Raw genomic sequence first — 23,109 nt, 5'->3', positions numbered from 1 at the left:
GACAGCGCCAAACACGCAACTGCCAAATATAGCCGCGGATACGCCGCGCCAGCCACTGCAGTTTCATCTTATTTGGGGATGGCTGGAATACTTCGCTGTGTACGGAGTACGAAGTACTGTGTTGGGGTTACGAGCCATCGGGAAACTCTGGCGCGATAGCATTGTTTCAATACGCCCGCGCCTAGGAGTAGTCGTCCGGATGCCTTGGTCAGTAAGAAATGGTGAGCATTTTGGTAACGCGGCCGCACAGATTCCTCCAATCTGTTGAACACAGGTACGCTGCTTCCCGACCAGGTGAGTGGAAATTTCTCATCGTGGGCGTTCTCTTTCGGCCACGCGTACTGGTACTGACTTTCGACGGGAAGTCAGACCGGCAACTGTCCAGAGTGTACGAGCACCGTAGTAATAGCCCACACCCTCATCACCCTGATCCGCTCAAGCGATCACACTCCTCAAACAAGCAATCACTAACCCCAAGGCAATGGTTAGGTAAACGGTCAATGGTGGATGTCGATTATTCCCTACCGGGCTCTGGGTGGAAGCTCCTTGACTGGCTACCGAAGAGCTGGACTGCCTGGAGGGTGGGCAAGCTGGATGCCTGGTTGCAAAAGTACAATCTCCAGATTCTTCAGCGTTACATGAGGGTGCTGGGCAAGGACCAAGTCATCAGTACCGCCCTGTAGGGTGGTCAGCTCATGTGGACCTGATATCTACCGCAAGTCTGGCCGCATGCACTGTTTGGACGTACTGGATAATCGGGATGGCACGTCGAGTCACCTTCCCTTGGTTCAATAGCCTCCAGAGCAGCGACTTCTAAAGAAGCAATAGCGGCATCGCGAGAATCCAATTTGTGTTATTTGAAATCAAGGACTCCTGTGAATTATTACAACGGCCGACTTTCCTCTGGTGGTTTAGCCACCGCCTGAACAACGGTGCGAGAGCGCTGGACATCGCTCCCGCTGAGTGGCTTCGGTAGCATGGCAGGGCTAATCTCTCGCGGCGTGGCGGGACAACCGACGGAACGTTTCTTGGGCGGATTGGCCTCAGGTATACTCGGTACGGCCGCGAGAGCGTACAGTAATGTAATTGATGGAGTAAGGCCGGCACCACAAGCGATCCCTGCCACCCGACTTCCAGATCGAGCAAGGCAGAACTTCATTTCGCTTTCCGCCAATTGCCATGCCAGGTTTCCGATGCTGCATGTTAGCTCTCAGCCCTAGGGACGCCCAGTAACACAGTACCTAAAACAACCAGGTGGTGGAGTCAGCCACTGGTTGGACCTTTGACTCCTGCGTGCTACTAGTCCGGTTACAGAAGTCGTGGGCGAGGCGAGCGGCGCCTCGGGCTTGGGCTGGTGTGGCTGCAGCCCAGCGCGCGACAAGCTTTATGATCGCCCACCCTGCATCACCTTGGTGGGCCTCGACACCGATGACAAAGGCATCCCAAAAATAATCAAAGGTGTTTGCCCATGGTATTACCGACTGTCCACAACCTCATAGCGGTTGGCCGTGGTTACCATCCACCGCGCTCACTTGCAATCTCCCGCAATTTTTGATTATCCTGAGGCTGTCGACGACGCGGGTATTCTTGCGTCCACATACTCCGAGCGTTTATCGGACAGGCACATTTTGCTTGGTCGTCTCAGGTCTCCGCCGAGTGTTGTTGCCCTCCCCTACGAACACTTCCAGACGGCGACCAGACAGTGGCTTGGCGGCAAATCTCCTCTTCGGCTTCTCTCTTGCAAGCCCAGGACTTTTGATAGAGCCGTGGCCCTCCTCATTGGTGACAGAGATCCTACTCGACCATCCGCGAAGCTTCCAAGTGTCACAGTACATTCCTCTTTTGGTAGCAGGATAATCGCCCTCCATTTGCCAAAGTCCAGTGGTTGCGTGGAGATATGCAGCAGGTCAGCATCCAATGAAGTGTCGGTACTTGTACCAGGGGATGGCTTCTTGAATGGGGCCATTTTGGACTTTTGATGAATCCACCGCCGGCTGGGCTCGAAGAATTGCGCCTGTGAACGACCCAATCAAAAAATTGCCAGCCGTGTTTCCATCTCCACTACCCGCGGCGCTTCTAATATGACTTGCTTTGCTTACATATCTTCAACGGTCCGTGGCTATTGGACGCACGGCTCCGACCTGGTCAATCGCGTGTTCGTGTCTGCCTAAGGCCAGTAAGAAGCATCAGGCTGCTCACTCACCAATCCCGTCTGCCTTTTACCTAGCCGACCATGGTGAGCCATGGTCAAACAGCATGCACCTCTGCTTCCGCCCGCCCGAGGTGTGCAGGACCGGTAATTTGGGACACCCAAGCTCTCCCAACACGCCAACAATAAAGCGCTACACAAAACATGTACCGAGCCGGCACTGTCAGGGGCTGCCCAGGGACAACCTTGATGGCTTGAGCTTGACTTCCCAGCGTTCTAGAAACATGGACCATGCTAGAACGCTGTCCCCCAAACTCTAATACAAAGGGGCTGCAATATAACCATGGGCTTCCTGATTGACGAGGTCTCTGAAGGGGCCAGAGCTCTCCTTGTTGCAGCTTGCAGCTCGACGCCCTAACCATCACTTCCAGGACGAGGGGGCGTTCACAGCCGTACGAGGTAAGATGTGATAGGGCGCCCGGCAGTCGTCGAATACGAGGTGACGATAAGGACCCTCGCGGGTTGTCTTCCTTCTTGTTGGCAAGTACCTCAGGCAGTCTACGGAGTAGAGGCTTGTAAGCTATCTTGCTCCAGACCACAACCACCACTTGATCTATCCGGAACGACGTCTTCTCTCGGTTTACTCAGACTTGCAGTGGGACCCGTTCACAGCCTTAGAAGGTATGTATATGGAGTGTGGTGTGCACCTCGTCGTGGGGCCGTAGGTCCTTCTCCCAGGAAAACCCGGGAATCCAGGTAACACGTTGAAGCATCCTACGAGTGCCTGTGGTCATCAATTACCGATCGACCTGCTGGAAAGTGACTCCGACGACTCTCCAATCACGTCGTTTGGGACCCTCTGGTATTTCTGCTACAGACGCACCCACTAGTCAGGGCGAAGAGGTCGAGCTGCTTGTCTCACGACTTGCCACGCATGCAGACTGCCCGGACCTGGAACGTGCGACATGAGCGAACGCCAGGCTAGAAGTCCCGCAATGTCTGCCTGGTTCGCAAGTCCTACTGCCCTGTGCGGTGCATCGAGAGCAAAGGAGAACAGCTCATCGTAGAGCTAGATCGAGGAATGCGGCCTGCTTGTTGGCCGCGTATTCCCCGGGTCATACTCCAAATGATCCTTCGAACGTAATGCGTGGTTGATCGCGCTCCCTGGACACCCCCAACGGCCCGGATGCCAGAGGGTTGCAATACTGTGAGCGTTGGGGATCAGCAAAAGTCCTTGCCATCCTTACCATCCTTGTCCTGGCAGGCCTTATGTCAGCTTCGGGCAGGCACCGACTCCATGAAATCCAGGAGTTTGGGTGCCGCCTTAGCTGGAATCGTCCTGTCCCAACCCTCCGTTGCACAAGTCCGTCCGCACCAAGAAAGGATCAATACGCTGCAGGAGTCGATCATTTCTGGTTGGTCGCCGAAGTGGTTCGACGGAGAAACGCATCACAATGCCTCACCCCTGGGTCTGGGAGCGTGTCCAACGTGGAAAGGATGCGGGCGTCAGGTTTGGTGATCCTGCATTGAACCAGATGCTTCTGGTCTTTCGAAACCCCTTTATTGGTGACAGATATTCTACTGATCCGTACGGGACCTGCAGCACTCCAGACACGCTGACAATCAGGATGACTGTCCCGGATTCCGAGGATCGAGAGATTGGACGGCTCCAGTATGGTGGCTTACGCCCGACTCGACTGGGAGATTGATCACCGAGCTGTACCAAGCTCTTTGACGACTCGGTAGGCATATTGGTTCAGGCTTGGCGCAGATCAATCCTACTGATGGGCTGGTTGTTTTGTTACCGCGAGAACGCCCCCTACTACTTCTGGCGGAGCCCCAAGCTCTTCGTCGGGGATGTGTCTGCACATCCCATCGTGGCTATTCGTATTCCCGAGAGACACCCCCTTGGCCTGTTGGGAGAATCCTGCTAAGCATATAGCCGCTGGGAGCGAGGCACAGTTGGCACAAGCTGGGAGTTTCATCGTTGAGACAGTGCATTGTGCCACATGTCGTCCGCATGTGGTGCATTGGAAAAGGGGTTGTGGAAGCCACGGAGCCCTTCTCAAGGTGGCAGGGGGATTTTGCGATGCGCAGACACGGTCTCTCATCAAGTCGCCTTACCACACACTCCACCCGCTGGGGATTTGAATGAGTAATTAACATCCCCAGTCGGCGGAATACTCATCAAGCCAAGTGATCCTCCCATTCACCGGCAATAGTTTGACCCCCGACTCGAAACGTCGCCATGGGACTATGCTGCTAATATGCCTTCATGCAGCCTTGGAGGGTCCCAAGCTCTTGGTGATAGTGGCGTTTCCACTAAATGGGGGGCTGGGTTTTCACGAAGAATAACCGCCCGCGTGAAATCAAAAAGCGATAACGGAAGGTCAACCAATCTCGCCATGTTCTGGTCTTGCATGCCGGTAGGGCTCGACGAACGCTCAACTCCTTCACAGGTGTGCCTGCAGGCCCCACCCCTAGGCCAAAACCATCCAGCGGTATAGAACATGGTACATTCTGTACGAGTACTGTTCGCGAACCGTGGGAGAACGAACCTTGCACGTGCGTCAAGGGTATTTCAGCTCGTCCCGCCTGGCTGCATTCAGGATCCCTGGAGGTGCGGCAGGACGGGGTGGCAACCTTTGCGTGTCTTGGAAAACTCAAAAGACGTTGATGCATATCGAAACAGATGTCTTGCTCCATGTGCTCGAACGATCGCGCACACAGTGCTGATTACCGTCCCCCACTCGTGCGGCGGTCTTTCTCGATACTTGCACTTAGAGGACTGTACCATACGAGGTATTGAGTTCAGGTAGAAGGGGCGACGTCGGGAAGTTTGGCAATCCCGCAAGCCTTAACGATTGTGGTAGTTGGTCGTTCCGCCGCCGTGACAAAGAGGGGTTGAATGCGAGTCGAGTCGAATGGCGTCGCAGCGGGTTTGAGGACTTGCGGAAGCCAAGTTCCGACTTTCAGGCCGCCTGTGGCCCAGCATCTTTTTCTCGGCCGTAGAACGCCCAAATATGGGGGTTCTCCACAACGGTCTTTGGAAAATCGTGCTCCATAACGGCACGATAGCCAAGACGACTTGGGATATGGCCGTGGTCGGCCTTAAAATTGCTCGTTCCTTGGTTGCATGTCCTCTGAGGGCCAGCAAATATACGAGCTCGCAAGTGCAGTATCTATTCGAACAGCGTCTCAAAAAGGAACACCCGACGAAGTTTAATGTAGAGGGGAAGGCGTCAAGGCCAACGATCTTCGAGACGTGGCAATATACGGTAGGCGTGAGCGAGGAAGACAACAAGCACTGCCTGGAATGGCGTCGGCGCGGGTAGGGGGGGCGGCATTTTCAGGGCGGTGTGAGGAATGGAAAGATGGCACGCACGAAGAGACATGTCAAAAAGAATCAAGAAGACGCAATCTAGCTCGATAGCTTGCTCGTGGAGCAATGCGGAGAGTCGAACGTGGCTGTTTTCTAAGATCAGTCTCCAGGGTCATCGACAATTGGATATGTGGGACGAGACGAAGGTGCGTCGCCCCCGAGAGGAGAAGGGATGTTATACCACAATGTCTAGGTGTGTGCTATGTGCTCTGCGTGTGTACATGAACGTGTCGAGGTTCAGCTATGCATCGAGGATTGTACATAGCCACTTAGTGTAGTATTTCCTTCCTTGGTTCTTGGCGCGGACTTGTTCATGACCTGCTTCGTAATAACGTGGTCATCACCAGTAAGTTTTACTAAAATAGGTATGTTAGACATTCACCGTCCATCAGACATTGAACGAAGCACTTACTTAGAATCAAAGGCACTATAGTCCGGCACTATAGTCCGGCACTATAGTCCGGCACTATAGTCCCTCTTCTCCCAGTCGCTACCTTCCCATGCCGAGAAAGCTCCCTGCGTCGACTTCATCCGTGTCATGTTTAGGTTCTTCCACCTTCCGTCAAAAGTAAGATTAGGCTTCAAGACCTTGAGTTTGGGAATGAGACGGCACCGGACTCGAAGTATCTTTGTGTCTTTGCACACAACCTGTACTGTAAACTGATGAGCAATGCCTCCCAATAAATTCGGATTCTCCAGAAGTTTTGAAGTCACAGTAGACCCTACAGAAGTCGTCGTTAGTATTCGGTGACGCACCACATCGTAAGTGCGTTCGTCCCCCCTTCCCATGGCAGCACTGACAGTTCCAAATGGAGGCTGTCCAGCTTGAACTCCGAGATTGATGTCCCTAGTACTTTTCCTGTTTTCGGGTGTGGGCTCCCCGACTATCTGCTTAGGGTTGACCCTTTGAATTTGCGCGTCGGCACCAAAAGAGTTCTCAAATTCGAGTTCCATCACCAGCCCCTTGATAGCTGCGGATTGCACGACGTCGACGACCGACGCAATGTGGCATACTTTGTCTCCATGCCATTTGCCGAGTTGGGCATTGGCTCTTAAACCGAGTTTACCGACAGTCTAGGTCATGCTACGTTCGATGAACGTCCATTGCAAGATGCTGACCGGCGTTCCGCTCATGTTGTACGAGTCATCGGACTGCGCAGTCTCATAGTCTGCCCTTCCACGCGACCAAATTCGTAGCTTTCTGATGGTCCCCGGGCCATCCTTGGCCCATGTCCCTGGATCTCCGAGTGCACTCTTGGTCGCCTACTGTATTTGTAGAACGGTCGTGCGAGGTCGGAGGGCGCACGGTCCCGTAAGTTCTTGGCATAGAAGAGGGTGGAGCGGAAGACCTGTAATGTCGTGAAGACTCTCTAGGAGCGTACTCTTCCCGCTGCTGAGCAGCCCGTTTCCTGTTGTCAGTTATTCTAGAGCTTCCTCGGATAAGTTGTGTTTCTTGCTCCCTGGTATCATCACCGTCCTTTGCACCACCTGTGCCACGAGCAAGTCCACGCTCAGAAGAGGCCCGAGTATGGATCTTGCTCTTCCGCAAAGCAGCCGGAATTGTCTGTTCTTCTCGGACCCGGACAATCAGTGTTCTGCTATCACCGGTTCCAGAGGGATTTCTGCCACGTATCTTCTCTACCTTCTCAGTATGATCCTCTATTGAACCACCGGTAGCATGAACAGCTCCATGATCGGAAGAGGATCGAGTACGAGGTTTGTCCTGCCGTGAGGGTGGTAGACTGGGACTCTCACCTCCCCTGCGGTAAAGCCCGAGTCCTCCTCTCGTTAGCCTTGGTGGCTGTTGGTATATATTGGTTTTTATACCTCGTAGCGTCTCCCTGCTTTAGATTGTGGGCGATGCTGCGCGGCTTAAGACTTGGTTGAGTTTCAGACTTCTCTTGTTGCAAGACCATCTCCTTTTCACCGTCGTTGTGCCGCCTGCTTGCTGCCCGATTATCCCTTAGGGAACCGTCCGGTCGGGGGCTATCCTCCCTGCGGGACATTTAAGCAATACCCTCTCCTATCTTTCTCGAGGTATTCTGGTCCGCTGTTGAGAGAAGACACGATTGACTTGATGCTTTGGGAAGGCTGCTGTGAGATAAGATCGAGATCACCGTCTCAACTGCGACAGCCTAAGCCTGCGTCACAATCCATTCGGACCGGCTCGGACCTTCCCGTCCCAACTTTCATGCCCCGCTGCTCTGCCGAGCGGAGGACCCAAGCCCAACCTCAAAACTGTACCTAGGTATATTCCGCGGCGGAGCAAAGGCAGAAATGCAGATACTGTGGTACACCGCCGATCAACTAACCTGTCAAGATACGAGAATAACCCCGGTCAAGATATTGGTGGGTGGGAATCAGAAGAGTGCTGTTGAACAGAGCGAGCGAATGCGCAATTCACAGATTTCTGTCGAGCTATCTGTGTTCTGTCTTGAAGAAGACTCTGTGTCAGGAAGGACCCCACGATCCGCTGCTTACAGCAAAAAGACGGGATATCGCTGTTTCGTAGCGGAACTCAGGGGTTATTGTCACGAACCATGACGATAAGAGCCAGCACGCGAGGGATTGTATGTGGTGCGGAGGAGGCTTACTGCCGAACTGTCAGAGAGTCTGGGGGTGGAATCGTTAAACAAGATAGATGCTTGTCGGTAGCTTGTCGATAGCAAGAGCTCGGTATATAGAGACAGTCCTTTAGACGTCGACTACTCGCACTGTTGGAAAGGAAGAAGCATCCTACTCCTAGCGTGCGAGAAGGGGCCTTTTTATGTGAGTAGCGCACTGGCACACTCTTCGTGTCCTTCGCTTGAATTGCTGAGGTGTTAAAAGTAGAATGCTGGCTTGTTTCGAGTGTCAACGCGTTGGTCTCTCTTGTCTTGCGTATTAGTGGTGTTAGCCTGGGAAGCAGGGTGATACCTGGGCTACCATGAGCTACAGTACCCCGGGATCCTGGACTGTATTAAGAGAGCCCCTCGGCCCCAGGCCGGGGAAACACTCGCCGATGTAACCAAAAGTTTAGGCGGTATCGGTACCTAAATCGGTCGCTGTGCCGCCCCGGGTTCTTCCCCATGCCCCGGAAGAAGTCGCGTTCCCCGGCGCGGGCTTCCTTGTGGTTTCCCACACAGCTCGCTTTCCCCTCTTGTTTCTTATTTCCGCATCCTCATCAGCTGCAACAGCCTCGCCTCATCGTCAACGCGGAAATATCTCCACACTCGATCAGTCCACCGTCTGTTCCCTCTCCGACACCGAATCTGCGCCATGGTGTCCAGCGTCCCTGGCACTGGCACCGGCTCAGATGCCTCCCCTCCCCAAACCAACGGACATGGCGAGAAGCGCAAGGCCGAGGCAGAGTCCAGCTTGGACAAGCAAACACATACGCGATCCAAGAGGAATAGATACATCTCTATAGCATGGTAGGCATGAGATGGCAATACAGAACCAGACCGAGGCCACCGAGCTGACATGATTATTGTGCTGCAATAGCAACGAGTGCAAGCGGTGAGCCCCTCTACCAGTCTCGAGCCTCGAGACAGTTGTGAGTCGAGGCTGACATGTCGGCTGCACAGACGCAAGATCAAATGCAATGGGAACACACCGTGCCAGCGATGCGGCAACTTGAACCTGGAGTGTGTCTATGCGCCAAATTGCTGCACCAACTCGCTCAAGGACTCAGCGTAAGTAGCCCGACATGACAACCCGGGAATTGCGGCTGGCTTGCTGACCGTGGCCGTAGCGAGTTCAATCAGATGCGCGAGCACATTTCCGCCCTTCAGGAACAAGTCAATGACCTTTATGCGAGCCTCAATGAGCTTCGAAGCAGATCCGACATCGGCTACACAGCGTCCATCGACCCGCAGTTCTCCCACGATGGCTCAAATCGATCAGTGTCCGTATCGCGCACGCTACCTCCGCTCATCTCACCCAAGAGAGCTCAACCCAAGGCGTTGCCACAGTTTCATGGTCCAACAAGTACCGTATATGGATTGGATGTGGCCAAATCCTCCCTGCAAACCATGGGGATAACTCAGAATGTGGCGGATGACGGCCTCATGTCGCGTGAAAGAAGCCGAGCTGCATCACCGGTCATGATGCTGCCGGCGCATCCTAGCAAAGATCCACTGTGGTTGATTGACCATTCCGAAGTGGTCCGCTTGTGCCATGTCTACGAAGAAGAGATTGGAATCATGTATCCCGTGATTGACATTGACAAGGTCCTCAAACAGGCCAGTTCGCTGTACAAGTTTATTGGCGCATCTCTGCGGACGGGCCTGGGTCAGCCTAGTCTGCCCGGTGCTGATACTTTTGACGATGAGGAGACTACGGTTCTCAAGCTGGTCGTGGCCGTCACCTTGACAGTCGAAGGCCATGGCCGCAGTGAATTGGGCCAGAGGTTCTTTGACGCCGCAAAGCCAGCCACTGACCTCAAGCTTGTAACTGCCATCGATATCAAGTCAGTGGTCTTGACTGTTTTGACTGTAAGATCAACAGTTTTTCAAGCGCTAACATGTTCGCCACTGACTACTTCGGTAGGCCACTTTCTACTTCCAAAAAGATGAAGAAGCACAGGCCTGGCGGTTCATCGGCATCGCCGCGCGCATGTGCATTGAGATGGGCTTACACCGGAAAGACTCGCTCGTCAAATCTTTCACCAATGAAGCCGAGTACCAGCAAGCAATCCGCATCTTCTGGACAGTCTACGCGCTGGACAGGCGCTGGAGCTTCGGCACAGGAATGCCTTTTGCGCTGCAGGACGCGGATCTGGATCCCGCTCTGCCCGAGCCAGTAAGTGTTATAGCCGATAATGGTATCTCTGCTAATTGATTGCGCAGGACGAGGGCCATCCGTACCTGAGACATATCACAAAATACAATCAAATTGCGACGAAGGTCTGGTATCACAACCTTGCCTACGAGGCTGGACAGAACACGAAGAAGGACGAGATTGGATTTCTTGACTACCAGATTCTGCAGTGGTATTCGCAGTTACCGGATTCGCTGCAGTTCAACAATCGTGATCTGGCCCGCGAGCTTGAAATTCCGGGACGTGGAGTGCGACGACTTCGACTACTGATGTACCTTCGCAAGAACCAGGCACGAATATCCATTTATCGACCTATTCTCCACTCGGCGACCAGCATCATGGAGAATCGGCATTATGCTCAGAATGTCATTGACGTGGCTAAGGACACCATCAACACACTCACAGCCGTCAACCAGATTTCGGACATCTACAAGACTCAGCAAGTGCTGTATAACTATTTCCTGGTGCAGGCTCTGGCGGTTCTTTTCTTGTCTGTGGCTCATGCTCCGGCTGTTTTCTGTGGACAGACCCGGCAGGAATTCTACGCCGCGATTGAGATTGTCAAGGGCTTCAGCACCAAATCCCATGTGTCCAAAAGATTGTGGAGGACCATCAGAGGCCTAAAGGACATGGGTGACAAGATCGGTCTCCTGGCTCGTGGAGTGAGCACCATGAATGACGCCGAGCAGGATGCGCACTCCGACGCTGCTGTGGCAATGGCCGGCCTGGCAGGACACAAGGTCGACTACAACCAGGCTTATGGAAATGGCTCCACCAGCCAAGGCAATGGAGGTCAAGGCCAGGAGCTTGGAGTAAGCCCTGATGATGCGCTTCAGATCACCAATGAGTTGTCCAGTCTGTTCGAGCTTGCCGGCGGATACGGTGCTTCGACTCCTGGCGCCGATACCTTCAATTACGTCGGGACAAGCGGAGATGTGGGCATGCCCGAGGGATTCAATGCCTTTGGTAATGAGCCAGAATTCGCAAGGATTATGAACGAACTATTTTGAGCATGGATAGGTATGAGGTGATATTGACATGCCGCCTCAGGCAGCTTGGGCGATTAAAGGTATATCTCTACACAGTACAGTACAGCGCAGCGCGAAATTGCTCGACCATATGTGGCACCATGGCACAAACTATGACCATGGTTAGGTGACCCCTTAGTGCTCTTCCTCCCACCTCTGGGCCGTCATGTATTTCGACACATTTAGCAACGCCCAAGTTGGTGGTGATCCACGTGACTGGGTGCCAAGGTGCGCAGTGCGGCTGATGATTGGCCGCGCTTCCACTTCATCGTAACCTGCAACTTTCGCTTCGGGGCGCATTCAGAAGTGCGTGCAGGCCAGGGTCAGTGATCAGTCACCCAGTTTCGACACATTCCTAGCCCGGGACAACTGCTCACAGGAGCACAGGTAGCGTTGCGAATAAGATACGTTTTCTTTGAACCACCGTCACCAAGAAAGTGACATAGCTCTCAAGCCACACGACACCCACATCGTGGCTGGATTCACCGATTGTCCACCACAGCCCGCCTTCAGATCAATCCACATCTCCTTGCTGCGGCCTGCCTCAGTCTGCTCATAGTTCACAGAGGCAGCGAAAGAAAGAGCCAAAACCCTCGGACGCACGAAGCGACAGAACAGCGCAATTATTGCTCCATGCTGCCCACCGGTTCGATCGCACACCTCTCCTGACCCTGATTTGGGCCCCCTCTCACCCCACGCCAAGTGACGGACGCCCTGGCCTGGTATACTTTCTCACATACTACACAGACCCTTCCGATTGTAAAGGTGGGGCACGGCCTCGATCTCAACACTGTCTGCCGCACAGACACCCGCCCTGGCCTCTGGCCTGGAAAGGCTCGAAATTGCCTCAGAGTACTCCGAGTCCCTCTACTACCAGCAATTCACCAGCTCCTCCGCGACCCTATCGAACACAATGTCACAATCTTCCTCTCAGAGTCCAGACAGTTGGATCGGCACGTTTTGCAACCTGGTCGGGCACGAATACTTTGCCGAAGTCAGCGAGGACTTTATCGAAGATGACTTTAACCTGACGGGCCTGCAAGCGCAGGTACCAATGTACAAAGACGCGTTAGAGATGATACTGGATGTGGAGCCCTCAGAGACAAACTCCTCGGCACTCTCGGAAGAGGAGGAAGAGGAAGAGGAAGAAGAGGATGACGGCATCCTGGGAGACGAGCTGGACGAGCCACCTGCCGCTCAAAATGGTGGGTCACGGAGACAGTCTGGTGTGTCGGCTAATGGACGAAGACATGGTCGTACCTCGTCCGACACTTCGGTCATTGAGTCGTCGGCCGAGCTGCTGTACGGACTGATTCATGCCCGCTACATCACCTCCAGACCCGGCATCAACCAGATGATGGAGAAGTACGAATTGTCACACTTTGGGTACTGTCCGCGGGTATATTGTGGTGGCGCAAAGGTGTTGCCCGTGGGCCTGACGGACACTCCAGGCCAACAGACGGTCAAGCTCTTCTGTCCCAGCTGTCTTGACGTGTACACACCTCCGAATTCCCGGTTCCAGGCCGTCGACGGTGCCTTTTTCGGGACAACATTTCCTTGTCTGTTCTTCATGTCCTTTCCAGAACTCGACGTTGCACCGGTGAAGAAACGAGGGCCTCGAGATCCAAGCAATCCGGGGAACGACGATTTTGAAGGCACGTTGAGCCCTAACGAGGCAGCTTCTTCGCGCGGTATCATCACTGCTAGCCGAAGTTCAAGCCTGACGTTACCTCAGCCCCCAGCCATTCCTGGTGTGACAGCGGCCAAAGAAGAGAAGCTGCCGGGCTCTTCTAGCGCAATAACGGCATTACCTCCTCAACCGGCCACGCTCAACGGCGTGGCTACACACAATTATGCCCCAGGTCTGGGGAAAGGCAAGATCTACGAGCCGAAAATCTACGGCTTCAAAGTCTCCGAGCGAGCAAAGAGCGGACCACGCATGCGGTGGATGCGATCAAAACCGGTCGACATTAACGAACTGGACGAGGCGAGGTTATGGCATGAACGGTACGGCGGAAACGTGGACGGTGATCCGGATGAGGAGTCGCGGCACCTGCCCGGCGATCTAGAGGACAATGATGATGATAATGTTGATGACGAGGAAGACGAAGAAGAAGAGGACGACGGAGCAGCGGCCGATCAGGACGGAGATGCTATCATGGCTACGCAGAGTCAGCAATCTGCGCTCAGTACACAGAAGGGCAAGTCAAAACGAGAGCCTGACGCGGATGGTGATGCCTTGATGGCTAGCCAGAGTCAAGGTGGAAGTCGGGGAAAGTCTAGACGGAAATCAGGAGCGCGGGTGGGAGATGTATCGGCGCAGCAGCAGCAGCAGCAGCAGCACGGCGACGGGAACTGGATATGAGTGTGGCCACGAAACGATTGAAGATGATGACGGATGACGGATGATGCTGATGTGAGGGACACACACAGAGAGAGAGAGAGAGAGAGAAGGAACTCGAGGAGAAAGCAGGCGCATCTCGAACAAGCCACAGAGGGCGGGCGAGCGGACGAGAGCGATCGAGCGAGCGAGCATATGGGCGGATCTTTGATTTTGTTCGAGTCACGGGTATTATTCCTCTCGAGGAGGTCGTCTTTGACTACTGTAGCAAGCATGTATGCGAAGAGTCCACTGATTCGATTCGATTTCATTCTGACCGCCCGGCCGTCCATTGTGTTGCGCCGAGTCTGCGTATGAGTCTGAGCGTGTCTGCGTCTGAGTCTAGGTCGAGTCTGCATCTCCTTTCGCATATACGCTTTCTCGCAAAGACCCGCACCTTCCTGGAAGCCGACTTACTGTATTCACGATCAAACATTTCCCCGATGCACACAGGGAGCTAGAACATCTTTGTTTGTCGCACGTAGACCATGTGCGGCACAGTACAGTATGAAATGATTACCCATTCCAATTTATCCCATTACATCCATTGTTGAATTGTAAACCTCTATCCCATGACGTCGATATCATGCAGTACAGAATAATCGTGTCGCGACAAGAGTAACCCAGAAATAAGAATACACAGTAGGAGATATTCAGGACAGCATCGACCCGACTCTTTCTCTTCATTCCTCCACTCCACGCTCATCTCAGCGAAACCACCAATTCACACTAGCCGTGACCCCTGCCCCAACGCCCTTGACGCTATGCCACCACCCCTTGGGCGTGAACAGGGCCTCGCCCAGGCCGAGAGTCGTCTCTCGACAATGTTCCTGCAGGAGGTCGGCGTACTGGCGTCCATCCCAGATACAGTCGTGGAGAGCTCTCGTCTCGGGGCTGGTGACCATCATCTCGGCGCCGCGGATCGTGGTTGAGAATGGTGATGACGATGCGCCCACCGTGCTCATCACATCATGGTACATTGCGTCGCCGAGCTCAGGTGGCAAAAGTCGGATCGTTTTCTGGCCGGCAAGTTGGATGAAGAGGTTGGGGTTCGGGTCGCGGTGGAGGGGCGTGTATGTTGGGGGCCGGCCCATCCAGAGGGATGAGGCGTAGATGTCGCCTTTGATAACCGTGCTCCCTGTCCTCGTGTGTGAGCGCAGCAGTGTCGGGATGGGGACGTCTTCTTGCAGTGTGGCTGGAAGGGTCGATAAGTCGCTCTGCGCCAGATAGATTGATAGGTTTGGGGGTCCATGCTGCTGCTGCTGCTGCTGCTGCTGCTGCTCGACTTCTGGGGCAGCAGGTGTCTGTGGCGCTGAAAGGTAGGCGAGCAGAACCTCCAAGGGGCCTTCGAGGCGTTCGAAGTGCTCCGAGTCGGAACCGGTCTGCCTCGTCGTCACTTCGAGGGCCACGATCGTGGACTTGTATCCCTGCCAGAAGGAGGGGCGTAGTTCAGATGATTTGGGCACGTTGACTGTGCGGGAATCTGTATCGGGGTCGGCACTGATGTTGGACGTGGCATTCGCACTCGTAATGGTATCGGGCTTCTCCCCACGTGGCTTCGTCCCAAAGAGATCGAACGCCGGATTCCCGTCATGGATGAACCACTTGGAGCACGCATGCGGGAGATGTTCTCTAGATCGCGGCAGTCGTACAGGTAGACCCTCCTTGAAGGCCTGCCCGAAGACCTGAGAATCCCAGGACGGCAGTACGGGGACATCTCGAAGGGGTCCCCTTCCTGGTCGTTCACCTTGCCCTGCGACGGTTGACGTGGTCAGTTGACGGACTGACGACCTAGAGCCTGAGACCCATCTCAATGCCATTCGACTGCCGCCGCCACTGGCACCAATGTCGGTACTATTGTTGTACCATCTGACGAGCCCGCGAGCGAGATGGAGAGTATGACCAGGAGCAAGAGCGTGGTTGCTCCTGATGGGATTGACCCCGGACAGACATGGCATGAATGGATGACCGCGTGGTAATGTAGTGACTGTGCTCACGAGCTAATGTAGTCCAGGATGGTGGATGAATCAATGCTTGTCTGCACTAGTCACGGGCCGCGTAGCTATCCAGCATAGCACAGCGCAGCACCAGAGACGCCGGATCGAGTGTTTTCGGTTCGCGTTGATTGTCCTGAGCCAATAGTCCGTACTCTGTACGGAGTACGAGTCGCTCAATCGTTTACATAATCATCCCAGCCTCGGCGTGACACGGCCACACATGGCCCTTGTAAGCCCCCAACGGCCTTTCAGGTGCCTTTAGGCCCGCCAACGTCCCCACGGCAAATTCGAGTCATCCCGCATCGAAACTCCATGATGCCCCGGACGCCTCAATCGGCTTCCCTGCCGAACAAATACTGTGCTTGTATACCAGTGATTCGCTCTACGCTCGAGAACGAGGTAATCTGTACTCCGTACCTCGTGGGAATATTGACTAGTCTTACATCGGGCACATATCGAGGGTGATGGCTCGCCAGTGAAACTCGAGGCGGGAGCTCAAGAAATAGCCAAAGCTATTCATGCCGCTCTCAATGCTCTCTACCTGCTACCTCTGTCTCTGTTGATCTCTATCTTCTAATACCTCAACGCCGCTGCTCATCCTCTACTTGTGCCCGCAGACACAAAGACACCTAAAGACGACATACACACCACCCCTCTACGTCCAGCATGACGACTCGAATCGACCGCATCCGCCACGTCGGCGCCGACAACTCAGGATACACTTACTATCCCGTCCTGATCATCGGGGCCGGCGAGTCTGGCATTGCCATGGGCTGCCGCCTCCGCCAGGCCCTAGGCTTCGACCAGTTCCGCATCTTCGAGCGAAGATCCCGGCTCGGGGGCACCTGGCATACGAACCAGTACCCCGGCATTGCATGCGACGTGTAAGTCATTCCATCGCCATCCCTATAAGCCTACGTATTCGTGCTGACTTCCGCCGACAGACCCGCCATCATGTACTCGTTCTCGTTTGCCCAGAACCCGCACTGGACGTCGCTGTTCCCCTCTGGGCCCGAAATCATCCGGTACCTGTACGACGTGTGCGAGAAGTTTGAGATCCTAGACAAGATCCACTTCGACACATCAGTCAAGGCGGTGCGCTGGCTCGACGACGCGAACGAATGGGAAGTCGAGCTTGATCACCTCGCCCCCGGCGTGGGAGACCTATCGACCCGCGAGCGCCAACAGTTGGAGAAAGAGAAGGGCGTGCATACCGTGGTGCTGAGGACCGAGGTCGTAAGGGCCAAGATCGTGTGCAGTGCCGTTGGAGGCCTCGTCGAGCCGAAACCCCCGCTGGAGGTGCCCGGGCTAGAGACCTTCGAGGGCGAGATCGTGCACACGGCGCGCTGGAAGAAGGACCTCGATCTGAAGGATAAGGACGTCGTGGTCGTGGGCACGGGCTGCTCGGCCGGCCAGGTGATGCCGCAGCTGGTCAAGCCCGAGTACGGCGCCAAGCACGTCACGCAGCTGATGCGCTCGCCTCCGTGGGCGGTGGAATTCCTGCCCCCGGAGGCGCGGGAGTGGTGGAAGAAGTGGATCCCGTTCCTGAGCACGTACGTCCCCGGGTTCCAGAACGGGCTGCGCAAGTTCATGTTCACGATGAGCGAGATTGAATTCGTGCAACTGTTCACGCCCAACGAGGCCGCCCGGCAACGACGCAAGAAGAAGGCAGAAGAGCTGCTGCGCTACCTCCGCAAGACCGTCCCGGAGGAGTACCACGAGATCCTGACGCCAGACTATGAAGTCTTCTGCAAGCGCCGCGTCGTCGACGAAGGCTGGTTCAAATGTTTGAGTTTGTCGAACGTGGAAATCACTACGTTACCCTTGACGTCGATTCAGCCACGCTCCGTGACGTTGGGCCCCGGCCGCCACTACCCGCCGCTCTCCAGAACGGACAGCAAGGCCCCCACCGAAGAACGCACCATCCCGGCCGACGTGATCATCCTGGCGAACGGCTACGAGACGAACCAGTGGCTGCATCCGCTCGACGTCACGGGCCGCAACGGCCGCTCACTGTACGCGACGTGGGCCGAGCGCGGCGGCGCCCAGGCCTACCTCGGCACCGCCATGGACGGGTTCCCCAACTTTTTCTTGATCTTCGGCCCCAACACCGCGACGGGCCACTCGTCCGTCATCCTGGCGTCGGAGAACATGGTCAACTACGCCCTGAACTTCATCGGCCCGATCCTGCGCGGCGAGGTGTCAACCGTCGACGTCAAGGAGACCGCCGAGCGCCGCTGGACCGCCCAGCTGCAGAAGGAACTGCGCAACAGCGTCTTCAACACGGGAGGCGGCCAGAACTGGTACGTCGACCGCGCGACCAATTGGAATGCCACCGTCTATCCGCGCACGCAGGTCGATTTCACGTTACGGTGTATGTTCCCCTTTTGGTGGCACTGGAATATTCAATACACGAGGAAGGGTCTCGTCAAGCTGGCGCTGACGCGGCTCGTCAGGCTGGTCGGCCTCGTCGGCCTGATCTGGGGCATCGTCTACGCTAGGAGGCACGGCGTGGCGAGGACGAAGCTTGTGGTCAGGGAATTGCTGAGTAGAGGTGTCCACGCCGGCAGGGCCGTGGTGACCGCAGGAAGAGGCCGGTAGAGTGTGTTGGTGAGCGAGCGAGTACTCCGTAAGTAAGTAGCATCCTCCGCAAGTGTCGGCTGGGGGGTTCACCAAAGCTTTCACTGTAATGGAAAAGGGCATAGAAGGATGGGCAAGGGTGCTCAAAGGTGCCCAAACCAGGACAATTCATTGACACGTTATACCTAGGTACAATGTACATTATAGACACCAGAACCTGTCGATTGAATGACGGGATTTCAACACTCTGATTTACATCCCGTCAATGAACTTTCGTAGCGCACCGCATCCCGGAGAGTGCGTGATTCAAGTATGCAGAGTGATCGATTAATCGATCCGTTAATGGGTTTTCGACCTTGTTGGACATCAGCTCGACGCGAGCAGGATCCTAGCTAATTCCCTCCCTGTGTTCTGTTGTACGAGTACAGGTGCAAGACAAGTAGCTACAAGTCCTCTGTAATTCACTCGGCTCCAATGTAAGTAATTTAGGTAGGTCACCTTATCCAATTCATAAATACACATTTCTTTGCTTCCAAGCGCCGCGGTGGTGCTAGACCTCTTGGACAATCCAGGCCGGCAATTCCGCCTGTACAGTGTCGTCTGTCTCCGCGACTGCTTGTCCCAGTCCTTTCGGTGGTTGGAATACGGTCTCTTCCGTAATCGCGAGCCGTGGATTCGGCTAGCATCGCTGAACAGCCTCTGCGCCATTCCTGACGCGCAAAAGAGCAGATCGAGAGCTGCGTTTAACCCAATCAGATGGTCAGCTTGAATGTACAGCCCATTCGCTTCTGCTACTCGATCGATGTGCTCGCTTGCTTGGGTGGCCTGGACAGCATCCAACACGATTTGGATCTTCCTTGTCTTGGCCCTGCTGATTTCATGAGAATCCTTTCTTTGAAGGATCAAAAAGCACGGCAACAATCTCGTCAAGGATCGTAAAGACGAGATGTTGGTTGAGTCGCGCATTGTTCATGGTCGCTGTGATTCTCCTGGCGGCCGCTTGCGCATTGGTTCGGCCCACCACGTTGCCGGCCAGGTCAGGGACCAGAGTAGCCAACATGGCCGCCGCCTCGGAGCGGGATTGCGTCTTCTCGCCCGGTGTTCGCGGTTTGACCTCTCTCATCTTCCCGCCTCCAGGCCACATGGTCTCCTTGATCAGGTCGATATACCTGATCAACGAATCCTCTTGCACGAAGCCCGTCACTATTTCCCGGACTTTGCGTTCAATGGTCCCCCCGAGCAGTTGGTGAAGAACCACAATCACGGCACGGCCACGAAGCCAATTGTTGCCTCGGTTGAGTTCGAACGTCTCCAGGAACACGTCGCAGATTGGCTTGACGAACGGTTCCAGCTCCTTGTCTTCAAACGCCGCTAATTCGGCTTCGGCCTCCGCAACTGGGCCGGGGTCGAGTGGAACAATATCACCCTGATTCATTCCGAGTTGACTTGTGGCGGCCGAAATCAGGTTCTGTCCGGCAGCCGAGAGCTGATCGAGGACTGGGACATTTCCCAGGAATTCGTCCATACCCTCCGTAACAGAGTTGTAGATTCGACTTACGATGTCCTGCGCGTTCGATTCTTTGCTCGTATCCTGGTGGGAGGTAATGGTGGACTGCGACAGAAATGAGCGCAGCTCCCTGCTGCGACATACGTCGGGCATTTGAAGTAACTGCTGCAGGTAACGTTCCAAAGCAAGACGTCGGTTCTGGAGAAACTGTTTCTGTAGCTTCATGACCACTCTCCTCCTGGGAAAGTCCAGGTTTCTGGTCGATGGATATCGGCGTCGCAGTCTCTGGTGCAGCTCATGGAACTCTGAATACCGCCGAGGAATGGCCCAGATTGCTGCTGGCATCTGATCGCCCGCCTGCCTCTGAACCTCAATGACGTACAGAGCAAATTCGCGCCCGTCGTCCTCCTTACCGACGACGATCGATTTGATGGAGATACTAGATCGCCCGTACAAGCTGTTATCACTTTCTTGAACAATATATTGCTGCCGCTGAAGCTCTTTCCGGCGCACTTCCCGCTGCAGACTCGCCTTTGACTTGGCCAGAATGCGGAGCTCAGTGACGTTGTTTGTCAGCTCGGCCTTCCGGGTCAGTGTGTCAACTACTGCTTCTTGAGCGACCAGACGCTCGATGTCATTGTTCAGAGCGCTGATGGCCTCCGCAAGCCCTAGGTCCCCTGGAGCGGCTTCATGGATCTCATCTTCAATTATGTTCTTGTCCTTTTCATCGTCAGTGTCAACGTATTCATCCTCGATGAACTTTTCCTCGTCTGGGAAAAGGTCATTATCAGTAAACACACCAATACGGGAAGCCGTGTTGACAAGGCCCAACGCGGCGAGGCTCGGCTTCGGCTTGTTCGCATGGTCTATGCCCTGAAAATCCAGCGAACTCCTAGGTGATTCAATCTGTCTTGCCGATTTCGTAGCCGACACGGGCGACCCGAATAGCGTCTCGTCATCGAATCCCATGGTCTCATCCATGGGCGTCTCCGTCATGATGTTGTTCATGGCTGCTTCCATATTCGCGATCACCTGGCGCTGATCCACTGAATCCCCGTTCACGGAGTCTTGTCCGAGGCTGGCAGTAGAATGCGCCAAGGGGTCGGTGTCGTAGCCATCATCAAACAATGGCGCCGATGCTCCAGGACGTCTCGGCAAGTCATCGTCGTCGAATAGCTTCGGAGACGCCAAGCTCCGCACATCTGAGGAAGACACAGCGGCTCGGCGTAAATCTTTGGCCTTGGTCGCGGGCTGTGAGTGTGTTCTCGCGATAGACGGGGCCTGTGCTGCTGGCTTCGTTCGCTGGATGTGAGGTGCCTCGTTCGTCTCGAGGAGATTACCCGTGCTTTGCACGCGTGAACGTACCGCAGCGGCCTCGCTGGATGCCAGAAATTTGTAATAAAGGTCCGACTTGCGAAACTGAGGCAGGTACCGTGTTTCGAGTTCTTCCAGAACAGCAGACTGAGCGGACAGTATCGCCGTCCTTGCAGCTCGATACTGTTGTGGCGTTGCTCTTCGCCCAGAAGCCAGAAAGGCCTTGACAGCATCCTTTGATTCTTGAGGAATGTTCAACTCTGCTTTGAGCATGTACTTTTCATTGATTTGCGCGATATCCATGCGATCCGCATCCGTCCAGTTCTCTTGGATGCCTGGGTTCATTTCGTCTCCAAAATCGTCTTCTAGGGGATTGCGGAAGCCGTCGACCACCACCCAGAACTGGACCAGCGACATGCGGTTAAGCCTGTCCATAAATTCCATGATGTACGAGAGTCCTGAAGCGGTGTGCATGATCTCGACCATGGTCCATTCGCGCGGCTTGACAGCTGGACCGGGCCGCGCATCTGGTCGCGATGCAGTTGTGGGTGGCAGGGATCCATTTTGAGTCAGCTTCTCGATCTTCTGTTCTAGGACGCGCTTAGCCATCTCCAATCGGCGCAGATAGACCGGGTCTTGACCTTCCACCATGCTCTCTCGCTGTATCTGGCTGGCGATTGAATTTCGGAACCTCCGCGCATCGGACAGATTTCTAGTCTGACGAATGGCTCTAACAAACCGCTCAAATGCTCGTTCGCTATCGCTAGGTAACAGACGAGGCAGATCCTGACCAGGTCTGCTTCGAGGCGTGGGCGAAGCATGTTGGTCCAGCGCGGCCCTCATTTTGCGGACAGTCTTTCGATCCTGTAACGTGGTGCGTCCATACGCCTCCACGACCTGGTTACAGGTATCCGGATCGGAAAGCATCTGCATGATAGGAAACAAAACGGCGCAAGCGACAATCTCCTTGACGAGCACTAAGGTGGCACGACTAGCCATCGTGGTTGGAGATAGGATGTCTGGCAGAATGCGGACAAGGAGTTTGCGGAGGTGCTCCTGCTGCACCGTCTTCGTGTCCGAATAGGCCAGAGCGGCAGCAGGATGCAGCTTTCCATCCTTGTATTTGGCGGCGATGGCCAACTCCAGCTCTTCTGACTCGGTGACGTTTCGGTTCAAGCTACGGCCCCGTACAGCCCGCTCTGCCTGGTCAAAATCCCGCAGGTGTGCTGTGATCAGGGGGACGATCCTGGACACGGCAACATTAACCATGTCCTCATTGAGTATGCGATCTCTTATCTCGCGTAGCGCAACCCGGATATTCTTGTCCACCTCATTGACAAAGGCCGGGCTCTTGGTGATGTTCCGGTACCAGGATGATACGAAATCGCGCAGAGCAAGGCCGATCAGGGAATCAAGAGCCCGAGAGACGACGAGGGACTTGGCATAGAGCTGGCTGGGTTGGTACTGCCCAGATCGTTGGAGGATGGAGACCTCGGCTTGCCATCTTTGGGGGTCGAGAAGAGCAGGGGAGAGAATGGGAGGGGCAGACAGCGCCTGATACGTTGAGCGAGACCTGGAGACGGTCAAGGTCGCTGCCAGACCTGCCACACAAGTGACCAGACAGCCTAGAGTGAAGGCATATCCCAAGAACCGCAAGATGGGCAGAGCGCGTACGGCGAGACCCCACGCGACGAAAGCTACAACGGCTGCCAAGACGACATGCCTTTCAGCCAGCTTCATCATCGGTGTCGAGGTCGGCGCATGTTTAGGACGATAGCCGTGGCCCAGAAGCCAGCACCGTCGATAGGACCAGACTACCTGACACTTAGGACATCGCGGGTAACTGTCTAGAGAGCCGTGACGGTAGAGAAAGGGGTTAATGAGACAATCAAAACATCAATGGCCGGACTGGTCGGCGGTGCCATCCACAGACCCGTGATGCCTCGTTCATAGTCCCGCGACTGCGCCGGAG

General features: G+C 54.9%; 5 protein-coding genes across 5 annotated transcripts; 3 read left to right on the top strand and 2 right to left on the bottom strand.

Moving 5' to 3' along the window:
* Positions 1 to 8,789: 8,789 nt before the first annotated feature.
* A1O7_06478 (uncharacterized protein) lies at positions 8,790 to 11,341 on the top strand (the record flags this gene model as incomplete). Its single annotated transcript, XM_007760480.1, has 5 exons — positions 8,790 to 8,944; positions 9,077 to 9,205; positions 9,265 to 10,006; positions 10,062 to 10,313; positions 10,361 to 11,341. The coding sequence occupies 5 exons, from the start codon at positions 8,790 to 8,792 to the stop codon at positions 11,339 to 11,341; spliced, it is 2,259 nt and encodes a 752-aa protein (XP_007758670.1).
* A 931-nt stretch (positions 11,342 to 12,272) lies between these two features.
* A1O7_06477 (casein kinase II subunit beta) lies at positions 12,273 to 13,724 on the top strand (the record flags this gene model as incomplete). Its single annotated transcript, XM_007760479.1, has 1 exon — positions 12,273 to 13,724. One exon carries the CDS (start codon positions 12,273 to 12,275, stop codon positions 13,722 to 13,724), a length of 1,452 nt encoding a protein of 483 aa, XP_007758669.1.
* A 722-nt stretch (positions 13,725 to 14,446) lies between these two features.
* On the bottom strand, positions 14,447 to 15,697 carry A1O7_06476 (uncharacterized protein; the record flags this gene model as incomplete). Its single annotated transcript, XM_007760478.1, has 1 exon — positions 14,447 to 15,697. The coding sequence occupies one exon, from the start codon at positions 15,695 to 15,697 to the stop codon at positions 14,447 to 14,449; it is 1,251 nt and encodes a 416-aa protein (XP_007758668.1).
* Positions 15,698 to 16,402: 705 nt separating this feature from the next.
* Positions 16,403 to 18,337, top strand: A1O7_06475 (uncharacterized protein; the record flags this gene model as incomplete). Its single annotated transcript, XM_007760477.1, has 2 exons — positions 16,403 to 16,620; positions 16,681 to 18,337. The coding sequence occupies 2 exons, from the start codon at positions 16,403 to 16,405 to the stop codon at positions 18,335 to 18,337; spliced, it is 1,875 nt and encodes a 624-aa protein (XP_007758667.1).
* Positions 18,338 to 19,193: 856 nt separating this feature from the next.
* A1O7_06474 (uncharacterized protein) lies at positions 19,194 to 22,877 on the bottom strand (the record flags this gene model as incomplete). Its single annotated transcript, XM_007760476.1, has 1 exon — positions 19,194 to 22,877. One exon carries the CDS (start codon positions 22,875 to 22,877, stop codon positions 19,194 to 19,196), a length of 3,684 nt encoding a protein of 1,227 aa, XP_007758666.1.
* Between the last annotated feature and the right edge of the window lie 232 nt (positions 22,878 to 23,109).

Source organism: Cladophialophora yegresii (genome assembly GCF_000585515.1).
Source record: "Cladophialophora yegresii CBS 114405 chromosome Unknown aczIN-supercont1.4, whole genome shotgun sequence".
In the NCBI taxonomy this organism is placed as follows: Eukaryota; Fungi; Ascomycota; class Eurotiomycetes; order Chaetothyriales; family Herpotrichiellaceae; genus Cladophialophora; species Cladophialophora yegresii.
This window is presented reverse-complemented; position numbering and strand designations above follow the sequence as displayed.